The 14,427-nt window shown below is 45.7% G+C and overlaps 5 protein-coding genes across 5 annotated transcripts; 1 reads left to right on the forward strand and 4 right to left on the reverse strand.

The window, feature by feature from the left end:
- Positions 1 to 934: 934 nt before the first annotated feature.
- On the reverse strand, positions 935 to 2,508 carry N7447_009441 (uncharacterized protein; the record flags this gene model as incomplete). Its single annotated transcript, XM_057233703.1, has 4 exons — positions 935 to 1,306; positions 1,367 to 1,729; positions 1,805 to 2,206; positions 2,326 to 2,508. 4 exons carry the CDS (start codon positions 2,506 to 2,508, stop codon positions 935 to 937), a joined length of 1,320 nt encoding a protein of 439 aa, XP_057083245.1.
- A 2,920-nt stretch (positions 2,509 to 5,428) lies between these two features.
- N7447_009442 (MFS transporter) lies at positions 5,429 to 7,157 on the reverse strand (the record flags this gene model as incomplete). Its single annotated transcript, XM_057233704.1, has 3 exons — positions 5,429 to 5,675; positions 5,742 to 6,183; positions 6,242 to 7,157. The coding sequence occupies 3 exons, from the start codon at positions 7,155 to 7,157 to the stop codon at positions 5,429 to 5,431; spliced, it is 1,605 nt and encodes a 534-aa protein (XP_057083246.1).
- A 2,732-nt stretch (positions 7,158 to 9,889) lies between these two features.
- Positions 9,890 to 10,155, forward strand: N7447_009443 (uncharacterized protein; the record flags this gene model as incomplete). The annotated part of the gene is made up of 2 exons (XM_057233705.1): positions 9,890 to 9,982; positions 10,048 to 10,155. 2 exons carry the CDS (start codon positions 9,890 to 9,892, stop codon positions 10,153 to 10,155), a joined length of 201 nt encoding a protein of 66 aa, XP_057083247.1.
- Positions 10,156 to 10,554: 399 nt separating this feature from the next.
- erg13A (putative hydroxymethylglutaryl-CoA synthase) lies at positions 10,555 to 12,121 on the reverse strand (the record flags this gene model as incomplete). Its single annotated transcript, XM_057233706.1, has 4 exons — positions 10,555 to 10,698; positions 10,767 to 11,821; positions 11,890 to 11,992; positions 12,062 to 12,121. The coding sequence occupies 4 exons, from the start codon at positions 12,119 to 12,121 to the stop codon at positions 10,555 to 10,557; spliced, it is 1,362 nt and encodes a 453-aa protein (XP_057083248.1).
- Positions 12,122 to 13,881: 1,760 nt separating this feature from the next.
- On the reverse strand, positions 13,882 to 14,337 carry N7447_009445 (uncharacterized protein; the record flags this gene model as incomplete). Its single annotated transcript, XM_057233707.1, has 1 exon — positions 13,882 to 14,337. The coding sequence occupies one exon, from the start codon at positions 14,335 to 14,337 to the stop codon at positions 13,882 to 13,884; it is 456 nt and encodes a 151-aa protein (XP_057083249.1).
- Positions 14,338 to 14,427: the final 90 nt, after the last annotated feature.

A 14,427-nucleotide genomic window follows, 5' to 3' on the forward strand; every position in this document is an offset into this window, starting at 1 on the left:
GAGGACCTTTTCAGGACATCCCGGGGATTTGCGGAGAAGTGGACCTGGACTTAACTGCGCTAACGGTCGGCTTAGCTCCGAGATAGTTGTTGGATTTTCGGTTAAGTCTGCACTGCACTGTAGACTCTTAATATTCAGAGCCCGAGGGTCGGAGATTAGCCGAGTTGAAGGAGAGATTATCGGATAGCTTCAAGATAAGGCGCAATTCTGATTTCCCTTGTCAGGGAGTCCCTTTTCTTTGTCAAATTTTTAGACCCTTAGCTCTTGAACTATTATGTGTTTGTGGGCATTACCTGACCACTTGCACATGGTGAAAAAGGGGTGATTATAACCTCAATTCTAACGCCTGGAATATCTTGACTTCACATGTGCAGAACTTCGGAATCTCTGAAACATACGCGTATAGTGTGATCCGGTGAACGAGACGGCCAGTCATTATTTATACTCACAGCTGGGGACGTTACAACTTCCAGATTTGCTTCAATTGCCCCGAGGTCCAAAATTCCCATCTTGGAAGGTAGCACGCAGAGCTTGGTCTGGACAGACGACTTGGTTATACGTGGAAAAATCAAGTTGCACATTTTACGCCTTTTTCACTATACTCTATGTTTTGCGGCTGATTCTTTTTATCAAATAATGAGAAGGAATGCCCAAAGAAAAACGACATAAAAGATACTGGAGAAGACAACCAAAAAAGACGTCTAAAAAGGCATGACAAGCCCACATAAATGAATGACTATTCTTGTAATGTGTATTTTATATTCATTTTGGGACTATACTGCCTTTAATCTCTTTATCCTGCCTAAGTTCATTATTTGCAGCTCGTGATAGTCTCTGCATGATCGTTCACTAGCATCATTCACATCACATCTGGCTCCGCCGTTCCCATCCTCCTAGACTTGCAGTTCCTGACATGTGATAAGCCATATTATGCCTAACATGCTCCATGGTTATCATTAGTAGATGCACTGTTATCTCTAGGAATTCCCGGAAGAAGATTCCAAAGGAGCAACATCGCCCCCGAAAGCGCTATGATGAACGGCATCAAAACTTCAACACCCTTAGCTTGTGCAAGTACACCCACAATAAATGGGAGAACAGCTGCACCACCACCACCAAAGGCTGCTGCAAACCCAATGGCGCTGACATGCAGGTGTTTTGGCAAGAGTTTCGTTGTAACAACCACAACCGCCGGGAACAACGGACCAAGAAAGAACCCCTGCAATGACACTGCGACTGCACCAGCGTAGAAGTTCGGAACCAGGTATAAAATGAGACAAAATGCTATCTCGAGCGAGATATAAATCTACTAAAGGGTAAGCTTGTGATATAGCTTGAATGCACAAGATATGCTAAGAGAGCTTACCGAGATGGCAAGCTTCTCGCCAATCAAAGGAGTCACGAACCCAAGGACAACCCGTCCAAGGGTTATCCCGAGCCAGAATCCTGTCGAGGTCATGCTACTGGAAAAGGGTGCGGCGTGCCGCACTTCTTTCATGAATGTCACGACCCATCCTCCTAATGCGACTTCGACGCCAACGTATCCAAGTAGGAAGATTGCGCAGGTCCAAGTAATTCGTGCAGAGGGCATTTTAGACAGGACGCTCCACAAACCTGCTTTCTCGGATGTATCACCAGGCTGTTGTTTCTTCGCGAGTTGGAACAATTCTCCTGTAGAATCCCAGAAACACGAAACGCAGACGAGAACTTCGATCGCAGCGCCTCCAATCTAAGAAAATCAGTCGACATGCCCCAGAATCACATACTAGAATACCCAATAGACCAAATATCACATACCACGTACCATAATGTAATAAAAATAATACCACGGTAATTCAGCATCCGCAACAAGCAGCGATGCAATGAGCGGGCTGATAACAGCACCTACCCCATAAGCCCCATGAAGCAGACCGAGTAATTGATTCGCATTATCCAGATTTCCAATCCAGGCATTCCATGCCGAGTCCGCGAGCCCGTTTCCCAGACCTGCGAATATGAATGACACGACGAGAACTGGGTATGGCGGATGCACACAGTTCAAGATGTAGGCTATTAGGTGGCACAAAGATGAGACGAAGGCTACGCCTCGTCGGCCTATGGCACAGTGTGCTCGCTCGTTTACAATGGCGGCGGTGACGTAGCCGAGGAGTGGTGAGAGGAAGACTAGGGAGACGATTGTGTAGGAGAGGTTGTAGTAGGTTTCGAGCTGGGATTGCGTTAGAAGGGGAGGTGGGGTTGAGATATGGGGGTTGATGTACGTAGGGGAGGAGTGGCTGGGTGACGTTAGTATAATTTTCCAACTGCCATGGATTGGTAGGGTCCTACACCGTATGCGGAGTCGTTTGCTCCCATTATTAAAAAGCTCCAGAATGTTGCCAGTGTCTTTGCTATGTTGGATCGTGGATGATTCCATTTTTCATCGGGAATGTGGCAAGACGACTCAGCCGATGAAGGCTGATTTTCATGTTGGATGGTTTTATTTTCATAGATGGTCTGTGGACTAGACATGGCTTTGCTGTTAAATCGGAATAATTCAACCAGAAAAATGAATGAAATCCCCGGACGGAGAAGCAGATCAAAGAGCTTTTCATAGCCTTTTATAGTTATCTAAACAGACTACAAAAGCTTTCATATCATCTGTAGAGTGGAAGTGGAGAAAGTTTCCCAATCGGTAACGGAGCGGGTACCTTCCTAAATAGGCATGTCCGCCAGCAAGCTTTATGTTTGTGCCTGATCCTCTTGTCTCTACAATGACTAGAATCTTAGGCTTTCCATAGGAATTAGGAGCCCAACCGAAGTGTTCATACATTATGTTGAATACAAAACTGATTTCCTCGCAGTGGTGTTGGGCCTTTTTGCATAGTTTGGATAAACACAGGAACTATGTCTAATCGGGACTAGCGCATCCTACCTTTGCTATGTGAAAGTACAGTCTACAAACCTCGAGCTTTTCGATCGGGAAGTTATATCGGAAGATGAAAGGTATAAGTTAATATGTAGAGGTAAATTCCAACAAATCGATGCAGACCAGTCGTCACAGGAATCAGACACGCCCCCAAAACAAACCACACGAAGAGCGGCAAAGGCATGTGTTTGAAAAGGTTAGATCTGATCTAGAACCCGTACAGCAAAAAAACCAGCGCTTGCTTCCTATGTAGTTATCTACTAGGAATACTCCATGAGAATTTTTATCCTTCAACTCTCCTCTGCATACCCTACACCTTTTCATTGTCTCCTTTTATTGATCTCGTTGATCACCTTTCGTCGATATCTCCATAATCTAAGGATATCTCCCTGGAGCATCGTCTGGAATAAGCCTTTCCCAGAGGGTGTTTTCATTCCCAGAGATCTTTATCTCACCAATGATCTGCCTGCCAGGACTGGTTGGATACAGTTTCAATTCGCAAGGAATGGTCTTACCGCAACCTACGAGATCTTTTTGGCGACTTCATTGATTTGAAAAGCCGCTGTATTAGCTACGATACCACTCAACAACAGCAGCAAGCTTCGTCCAACGCTACCTCGACTGACAACATACATGACAACAACACTCGGGAGAAGAAAGAACGGATCTGGTGTACTTTCCACAAGAAAAGGCTTAGCCACAAGCCTGCTGATTGCTTCCTCAATCCTAAAAACAAGAATGATTCCAAGTGATCTACGGTTTCACTTTCGCGGAAGAAATGCAAGGGTCTACGGAGGTCGTTTACTTTTGTAATCATGGTGCCTATGATCGTCAGGGGCGTTGAGATCTCTCGTTAATCATATGGCCCCCGTCAATGCCATTTGAGAGTCCTATCTCGAAGGGATGCTTGTGGTGTTAGTAGGAAGTTTGAAAGAAATATGTTCCCCTCTGGGATATGTGACAATGTAACCATTAAGGAAAATACATTTTCTCTAAGGAAATATGACTTTCTAGTAGGCTCCATCCCAATTGTTCTTACAGTTGAAAAGGTCGATGATCTGGTTGGAACACTGACAAACTGCTGCGCTAAGGCATTGCTTGTTCAGGCAGTTTGTCAGACCCTCTTCGCCTCTTTTGACATCTTTTGGAATTCAGGCCTTTGTTCTTTGTTTCCGTGGAGCTATATAGTTGTCTATATGGTAGTGATAGTACTCGCCATCATTGATAATCATCACGAACAAGCAGTACTATCGTGTATCCAGCAACCTTTCTACATATATCAATATACTATATACATTTCGGCACACAGGTATAAAAAGTACCTCAGCTAGTGCTATCCTAAGAGCGATCCACAGGGGAGCAGAGAAAAGACAACCTTACTCAGATGCAAGAAAGGAGGCAGACATGAGTTGTTATCTTCGCCAATTACAAGTTGCACGCTCAACGATGACCCTTTCAAATGCGGAATGCCAACCTCTGAAGGTATGTAACAACGAAAGAACAAATGAGCATCATTTAATGGCAATAACAGGTCTCGAACTCGCTCTCCGGTGGACTGAAACCGGGGAATTGTTATCAAAACTCGAACAAGCTTGAAACGGAGATTAGAGGAGTCAATTTGAGGACGAAGGTAAAAAGTTCAAGGATGCCCAACCGACGACGGAATCGGTAGCTGCATGGCTAGACCGTCTGCCAAACGACCAAAACTTTCTTAGAGATGGCAAGACAAACAAGACATTATTGCCTTGTCCAGATAACACAATTTCCTTTGATCCCGGTATTTTCCAGAAAGGAAGTCCTCAAAAGTTCGTTGAATTTGAAGTGCCCATTGTAAAATATGCATCGGGCTTTGAGCTTAACCGATACTCTTTGTAAAAACACATTTGTTTCGAAGGAGATTTTTGTGTTATCTGGATTAGCAGCAAACAGCATGTGAATATGTCGGTGAATGTAGGCGAGGAACAATGTATACCAGAAAGGATAGTGCAAGTGGCCTGGATTTTTGGATCTCTGGAATACAGAAAGAATTATATACAGCAATCAGTATATAAACAGGGAATCCAAGGGGAAATTTGATCATAGCGGTCAACATATGTTGCGTAGGCATTCAACTGTAGACTGTATATTCAGGCCAGTTGACAATGTGGTGCTTTATGTATCGGGCATGATTCGGGACTTTGCATAGTACGAGACTCTGCTTCTCAACACATGTCAGTTGTCGAATAGGCTTTGAGCAACTCAAGCCCAACTTCCGGTTTCCAAGTACTTATCTGTACTCTGAGGAAAGACAGTAGAATAAGTCATGTTTTTCACGCATGAATGCTTCCAGGAAAACTTTCCAGTATATCCGGCACAAGAAACTTCAAAATAGATATTCCTGTCAAAGGCAAGGGGTCTCTGAATCCTCTAATAAATAAGCCAATTATATAAATGCGAGCGCATTTGACCCATATCCGAGCATCTCATGTCCAAGCATAGTCACAATACAAGATGCGCCAATATGAACCTCAACTTTGCTTCCCGCTAGCTCATTGCCTTTGTCTCGGGATTCTGCTTGGCTGCTCTCTGATCAGCTTGTGCACGTGTCCGGTCGGCTATTTCATCCAATTGACGAGCAGACTCCGCGGCGTACTGGCAGTGGTGTCTAATAGCCGGTCCGTATTTGTAGAAAATCCACGGGAACGGTAGACAAGCTACAGCGAGGAAAGCCGAGATCGAGGAGGCCCAGTGAATACCCAGATTCTGGTACATCGGTGTTGTGAAGAGCGGGCTATACAGATACCAAGTTAGCTTGCTATTAGTATTTGAATCAGGAACAGAAAGGGTGAAGACATACAATGCCGCGCCGAAAAGGGCCCGGATAACAGCATTACCTGCCAACGCCGATGCCGCGTAAATAGTATACCCATCGACCAGGTAGTTCACCACACTCAAGAAGATAGACACATGGGAGAACCCAAAAAGCACAGTTCCAATCTCGCAGACGATCCAATGGATGTGTGGGAAGTTGGTCCAGGCGAACCAAAATAGTCCCACTGGAAGGGTAACTGCTCCGACCATCGCCGGAATAAGCCGAGCTTCGGGAGGCGGACGACCGTAGGCTGTGCGATCGGCGAGTTTCCTATACCGGCCGTCGTCGAGGACTGAGTATGCGCATCCGATAATTTGCCCGATCATCATTCCAAGGAAGGACAAGCCGGAGGTGCTCTGGGGCCATTTGAGATTTTTTTCAAAGACAATCGGAAAGGCAGCAAACTCCATATACATTGTTCCGTAGACTGTTGGAAATTGTATTGGCTCTTGATAGGAATAAAATGAGGAAATGAAACAACTTACTGATAGCCATGTAGATAGACAAAAGCAGCACAATCGGCTCCATAAACAGCAATATCCAGGGCCGGACCATAGTCTTGGTGAGAATTTGACTAGCAGTCCGATTTATATTGCCCACATCCAGACGACTTCTGTAGACTGCTCCAGTCAATTGACTGAGCTTGGCAGCGCGCTTCTGCAATAGGACTGGGGTGTAAGTTTCGGGGATAAAAGCGATTCCAACCAGAAACACCACCCCATTGAAGATAGTTGTGAGCCCTTGAACCCACTCCCAGCCTCTTGACGCAACCAAAAAGTCGCAATTGATTGGACCAAGACTAGGGCCTAGGAAAGGGGCCCCAATAAAAGCGATTGTGGCCAGCCCTCTATCCCGGGCTGTATACATGTCTGAAACCACACCACCGGCATTTGAAATTGCGGAAGAACCAAATGCACCTGCAAGAAATCGTAAAACTAGCAACGTCGCAATGTTCGGGCTTGCAATCGTTGCCCCGGCAAATACTGTTGTCAACCCGTACGTGATGAAGTAGATGATCTGACGACCCCAGAGTTCAGAAAGCGGAGCCCAGATAGCTGGCCCAATGGCAAAGGCGAGAACAAAAAGTGAGGTGTCGGCAACAACTAGCTCAGTGCTGGTCCCGAAGTGTTCCTGGATCTGGGGGTTGGCTGCCGAAAGAGCAGACGAAGCAAAAGTAATGGACAAAAATGACGCGGCTTGTAGAAGTGTGATTGACCATTTTAGCCAATCTTGCATCTGATGGGGATCACGAGCATCTTCCTGAAGCCAGTCGACCAAGTACGGATTTTCGGTTGTGCCATCTCCCTCCCATTCGTGGCTGAGAACGTCGTCGGTGATGATGTCTTGGGATAGCACTAGCTGGTAGAGAGGTATCCGAAAACGATTGTTGGTTTTCGTCATGCTTATATGGGTTGGTTCTCTTTTGCTGAATACCAGGGCCCTCGGGCAAATCACATAAATGGGGATATTCTGAAAAAGAAAAACAGGTGAAAACACGTCGTTGCTGACGGTGTAACGACGAACTCTTCTGGTGGGTGCAACGACTTGAAAAAAAACAAAGCAACAAAGTGTCTAAAACCTGAATCTGGTATCAAAATAAGTATGGGGGAACGCTTATTTAAGAATTTAACGGCAAAAGCACTGAACAGAGAAAGAGAAATTGATACGGCGCATTAATAATGATTAGCAAATTCCTAGGGTGCTTTGAAATCAGACGAAGAACCTCGGAGACATTTGGACTGGAACATGAACCGAAATCCCCTTGGAATGTATGTTAGTGCGATCTTTGAAGCTGTATTGTTGTATAAAAGACGATGCCATTATTTCCAGGCTCTGCCAAGCTTCATGGCCATGGAGTATATTCAGGCGATATACCAATCAGAAGCCAGATCTAGACCCACCTTGTCTCGTTCCCGCTAGTACCCGCTTCCCGCTAGTCGGGTTAATGTCAGTCCGCCAAACTATTTAATCTCGCTCTCTTCGATACATTTAGATGTAGGATGTCACCTGTTGTGGTGGCCTTAGGCCGCCATGGATGCCTCAGACATCAACCCCTCGCTTGCTAGCCTAGATAGTTGGAAGCTCGCCTCTTCCTGTAGGAATTAACTCTCTCTCTCCTTGCTGTGCGTGGTTCTACATAGAGTAGCACCCCAAGATCACCTCTTTTGGATTTCTTATTGGTGTATTTATATCAGGAACTCCCTTGGCTCACCCCCACCAGCTCTACAAATAACGGTAACGAGACTTTCCCGTTCTCTATTCCTCACCCTAGGTTCCCAGTTGAATCATGAAGGTGGTTTTGATTTTAGAGTAAGTGACTTACAAGGCGGTGCTTTTGAGATCGTCCTTCTAAAGAGGTAAGTTTATTCTATCTCTGTTGGGCTTTCTAGACCTCCCGGATTTGGACTTTGCTAAAAAGATTCATAATAGTCCAATTGCCACAGCAGCCACAAAGGTGAAGCCAGAGAGAAAGCTATAGAAAAGATTGGATGAGCTTTGTGATTTGAGTTCTGACAACGTTTCGAAATTTGACCTGCTAGGGTTATGAATGAAGCGTTCTGTTTACACTCTCCATTGTTGTCGGGAACTCAGCGCATAACGCCCCCTAACGGCCTTGATATCGGCGATGAATATATTCCTGGTAATGTGAAGGTCCGAGTGCCCCTTCACCTGCTTATCATGGTACGTACTTTGTTACCATGCATAAAGCCATATTATAATGCTAGTAACAGACAGTCGCGTTTTTGTGTCCTCGGAAGAGTTTATTCCCGAATGATGGACAACCCGCCCAGAATTGATAAAGCATCACTCGGTATTCATTCCATTCAACACTACGGAGTAGTGAGCTTTATGAAAGCTACTGTGGCAAAAGCAAATATCAAATTATGGAAACAATTCGCCCTAATGGAGCTCCAACACAGTCCTGGCTTCTGAAAGTCATGATATTTCACTTCCACCTCTCCAGACGACTTTCTCTTGAGAAAATAATTATACAGCACCACTTGGGTTACAGTTAAAGCAAGTCCAGGCTACATGTAGCTATGGGAAAATTATGGAGGTGAAATGCTCGTCTCTTGTGATGCCTGAGCCCCAAGGTGTCTATATTTCACGCCCAGACGATGTATCACGTTCATCATATCAAATGCCCGTTGCTTATTTTATCTCGCCTATTTCAAATTCATGTCCATCTCCCTTAATTTATCAATGACATCTCACGGAATTTCCCAGCCCAGTGCCAGTGTCATAGCCCCAGCCCCTTAGCTACCATGACCCACCACAGCATATCCCTTCCGCACTAGGGAGCCCACGCAAGCCTTGTGTGTCACCGCCAAGCCTACAAGAACGCCAACCTCACGGCTGCACGACCGTGGGACCCCTTACAATTATGACAAGCGGTTGGTGACATTGCCAGCCGCGTTGCTAACAGCCCCATGCAAGTGCTGGGGCGATGCTGTCCTTCGAACCATGAACATGGCGACAACCATAAATCAAAGTCCAATTTCCTAATCCTCCACTATCAATGACTTCATATTCAATAAAATCAGTGGGTATCTTTGTTGATGTCTTTATTCTACACACCAATTCCCACTATAGCAGGGGGCAAAAACAGCCCCTCCCAAATTACATATTCATTAATCAAATAGAATCAATCAACGTATGAACTATATAATGTACTCGGTTGCATCTATCGCAGCGAGCAATCGCTATAGCGCACCCGCCCGCAAGAACGACAAGACAGCCCCAGCCATCACCTAATCAGTGCCGATCGATCCCACAGTTGCCCCTGTAGATCCCCCAATGGTCCGGTTTCAGGCAAGACAATGATAGATCTTCGCGCTGGTGCGTGGCTTTGTCATTGTGCCCACGCAAGCTATAAGAATTTGATGGAGCCTGATATACGTTCGTCTTTGCTATTCTGGTTTCAATATTATAATACCCTATTGTTCGATCTTCACTTTTTCACTTTTCCCAAGGTATGTTGATTTACACCGTTTTCTTTCCTTTGCATCTAGTCTAAACCATATTGTGGTGTTTTCACCGTCTCTATTATTATACTTGACTCGGTCGCTAATTGTGTCTTTGTCTTAATTTTAGATACCCCATTTTCAAGTCTTTCCAGTTCCAAACTCAAAATGCGTGCCTCTGTCATCATCCTCGGCTTCCTCGCCACTCTCACTGTCGCCCTCCCCGAGCCATATCCTAAGGCCGCAATCTCATGCCAATCTGTGAGTCTACTCGATGGCTACAATGCTGGAAAATGCGGGGGGACAATTTCTAACAATGTTATTAGGATACTATGGCCTGCACGGCTGCCAACTGTGCCATCGAAGGATGCTGCTGTGAGGGTCTTACTTGCGGATCCAATGGTGTAAGTGCCGAGCCCCAACGCGAGATATAGCATGCTTTACTTGATCCAAGATACTAATGAGAACAACAGACTTGCACGCCACTATAAGATTTTTTTTTCCCTTGGAGTTATAATATGATAATGGGTGCATGGTGTCCTTTCGGGTTGGCATGAGGATGCAACATAGACAGGGGAATCATTTCCCTGGCCCTATGCTCAATGCCTTCACTTGTATCTATCTATTTTGTTAATGATACATAATTATCTACTTGTTTTGTCATCTTTGGAGAAGAAATCGAAGATAAATGCATAGAGAACTAGTAACGCGCAAGCAAAACTTGCTTAGGCACATGGTTGCTAGCAATTGAATGTATTGGATGTTTATTTACTACTAAAATCCATCCAACGTGGTATTCTCCACACGGTTTGTAATGAGTGGTGCTTTGTTGTTCAGCCAACTGGCTTTTTCTCATAACTTCGTCGAAACATCTCGTCAACGTGAACAAGATAGTAAGTACTTGGAGCCAAACTATCGACGCTTCCTGCAGGGGTATAGCTCTTCTGTTGATAGGCTTTCTCCCGGAGTTTGCACATCTATCATTGTTAGAAACCAACTGTCTAGACGATATGTTCCTTGAGCAACCAATAAACAGAAAACCTACCTCGTTATAAAACTCTGGCGAGACGGCCGTGCGAGCTTCCAAGCGCTCATTCAACCCCACCTGCATCGCGATCCCAGAAGTATCACCCTTGACACGGAAGCTAAACAGAGTGCTAGCCAGACCACCACCATAGCTGAAAATGCCGATGCGCTTATTCTGCAGTTCCTCACTAGGAACATTGCTCAGTAAGCTCACCAGCCCAGAGTAGACACTGGCAGTGTACATGTTTCCACATTGTGTGGGTGCTGTAATGGATGGTTGGACACGCTCGGAGAACTTTTCCTTCGTCAACCTAATGCATGTCTTCTCAACTGCTTTGTCGGTCAGAGACGCAGTCTGCTCGACCTCACGGACCACCGCTGGAATGTCATCAAAGTGGTCGGGCTCCGTCCGGAGATCGTTGAACAACAGACGACCGTAAGCCTTGGAGACGAGCTTGCAGTTAGGCGCATGAAAGATGCAATACTCAAAGGTATCCATGAAACTACCCTGGGCCTTTGTAGCTCCGTTCATCAACGCGCCACCTTTAGCCAGAGATTTAGTACGATACCGTTCGTAGCATTTGTCTAATGCCTCGAGATAGCATGTGTTAGAGTAATGTCCATCGACCAAGGGGTACTCTGATTTGAAGTCCCCCTTATAGAAGTCGTAGACGTGCTTCATGTGAGTTCCACGAAACGGCTCCATCACCAAGGGCGCATCGGCGCCAATCAGCATGGCCACACAGCCAGCGCCACCAGTCGGACGGGCAGCGGGCTTGTCGTACAGAGCAATGTCGCCGGCCACGACAATGGCGTCGCGACCGTCCCACGTGGACGATTCGACCCAGTTAATTGCATTTAACAAGGCATTAGTTCCACCATAACAGGCGTTATAGGTGTCGACACCCTCGATGTCCGAGTTCTCTCCGAACAGTTGCATGAGAACCGACTTGCAGGACTTGGATTTGTCGAGCAATGTTTCCGTTCCCACTTCCAAGCGGCCAATAGTCTCTGGGTCAATATGATACTTTGCCAGCAGGGATGAGACCGCCGTCAGCGCTATGGAATAGAGATCTATGAATGTTGCCACGTTATATTAGCATGGAGCACCGAGAATGTGCTTTCAAGTTTTGTCTGCATACCTTCGCGGTCATCGCAGAAGCTCATCTTCTGCTGACCCAGGCCAATTGTGAATTTCCCAGTGCTAGCCCCCAGATAGGTCTCGAGCTCGTTTTGTGGCACGTACTATATACAAAGGATTATGTTAGTTGCCCAGTGCCATAAATTGCAGAGTGAGCACTCGGTTAGACATACCCGACTAGGGAAATAGATTTCCATGGCTTTGATGCCCACATTGTGGGCATTAGACGGCATAATTTCACTACTAGAGGCAACCGTGGGGTTATAGCCAAGAAGGTATATAGATAAAAACCGGAATGGTAGAAAGAGATAATCAAGAAAAGAAAAGAAAAAAACATGAGGGACAGCTCATATACTTCAAAGATTCACTGCACTAAACTAAGCCGGGACATGGCTGTGACGGCGGCTGCTGTGACGGCGGCTGCTGTGACGGCTGCTACTCTGTACATTCGAGCATCACTTCCATTGATCCGACACTCCGGGCTAGTGTATTCAAGTAATTCAACTAGTTCAAAGGTGAAACGATTGCTGCCTTTCTGGGCGCTGTCACATATCATCTACTCTAGTCGCAGGCCTGTCAAGAGCAGTTGAAAGACGAGTCTCGGGGGCATTTCGCCAAGTATAAAGATATTAATGCGGCTGAGGCATGGGAGCTTCCATATTTACCAACAGCCATTGAAGAAGCCTTCATATTTATCCTCCTAGGTTGCAGGGCTTTCCTTGTATGTCAATCGGAATGTTCATGGTGAATTACTGGGTCCCGGTGTATGCAACCCTATCCCATGCTCCGCCGTAGGTAATGATATAATAACATCTTGAACTGGCAGGACTAGACACTAGCGCCTGGATAGTCATCCACAGCGGAGAATACATTTCAAGGCCGATAAAGTTCAGGGCTGAATCAGGGCTCAAAAAAGACTAGGCAGCCATTTTTGCTTGGTCCCTTTCTGTGTCTTCGGGCAAAAGTCCGTTACCCTAGTTATTTTGATGAAATAGGAGCTCGTCTGATTATCTAGTTTCGCAATAATGGAGATCAATCCGATCATGACCTATATATTCTGGTGATACGAGGTAGAACTCCTAGACCCGAACTTGGACTGGGAAGGGCGGAGCTATATGCTTATGCGGTGGAAGCCGGAGCTTCCAATTCGGTGTGCTGAGAGATGAGTGTAAAGTGGAATTACATGATTAGTCTCCCAACACAAGCTGTGTCGCATGCACGAAAGAAGATAGCTGATCACTCGAGAATACCAGCAGCGCCGGCACACATTAAATGAAATACCCAGCAAACTCCCTGGACAAACATCCCATAGACGGACGACAGTCAACAAAAAAAGAGCAAAAGGGACCTGTCCCTCATCCATATTTTGTAGCCATATCCTCCCGCAACAAACCGTGAAAAACATCAATATCTCTTAAAATATTGACAAATATCTCAGCTCGCCAGCCTCTAGACAATTTTGATACCGCCCGAGGTCCCGTTGTCGTCATATCTTTTCTTTCGTAGCCCATATTCGTCGTTATTTGGCAAAGAACTTGTCCAAATATTGCATGAACAAAACGAGTAATAGTATAAGAGGTCCAATCAGAATGATCGAAGCGACCAAAAAAGGCAATCCAACGTATAACATGATCTTGGCACCCTCTTTGACCAGGCGTACAGTTGCCAATAGTGGGCGTAGATGATTAGGCCATTCGTTGAAGTTGGCTCCGAATAAATGCTCGCCCGCATGCTCCATCTCGAGGGGTATATGATGATCAGAAAAGAAGTCTCAAAAGGATTTGGTTTATTCGGTTCGATGTAAGTGATAGGAGTATGTTGGTAACGGTACTCGTAGCAAGAAGTCTTTATATATTTTGTAGTCCGCTCAAGGTTAAAGCTCAAGGTTAAAAAGAACCATGGTCCGCGGAACGTCAAATGAGTACATTTCCTATTTAGGAGGTATAGGTTTCCGCTACCACCAACATTCCAAAGTGCATAGGTACTACTAGTCCTATTCCTTCTCCAAAACCTCCAAATCCGAACCATCCTCCGAATTCATTTTCTTCCTCAAAGCCGCCAATCTCTCCCTCCTGGCAACTACCATTTCCCCAAGAAGTTCAATCTCGATCTCAAGACGCTTCTCCAAGTCAACCGTATCACGCGAGTCACTCGTAAAGTCTGGAACAGGAGAATTAGATAGTTCTACACCCGACTTTCCCTGAATCTCCTTGGGTTCACGCTCCTTCTCTTTCTCTCTCTTCGCTTTAATCTGATCAGAATTCAAATTCCAACCAAATGCAGCTGCAAGAATACCGAAGCCGAAGAAAAAGACGGCGAAGATGATTACCATTGCCACAGCTATGGGGATGATGAGGTAGACCATGCTTGTGTAGAAGCCGCCGAGTAAAGACTTTATTATCAGGAGGGGACGCATGTAGAAGGGCTCGGATTCGAATGGGAATGACATGGTGGGAGGTTAAGGGAGGTGATGTGGTTTGGATTCGGATTCGGATTCGGATCTGGCCCGGGTTCTGAGTCTTGTTTTGGTTTTGGTTGG

The sequence above is a fragment of the Penicillium robsamsonii genome (assembly GCF_028829455.1).
Source record: "Penicillium robsamsonii strain IBT 29466 chromosome Unknown utg000005l_segment0_segment0, whole genome shotgun sequence".
Lineage (NCBI taxonomy): Eukaryota > Fungi > Ascomycota > Eurotiomycetes > Eurotiales > Aspergillaceae > Penicillium > Penicillium robsamsonii.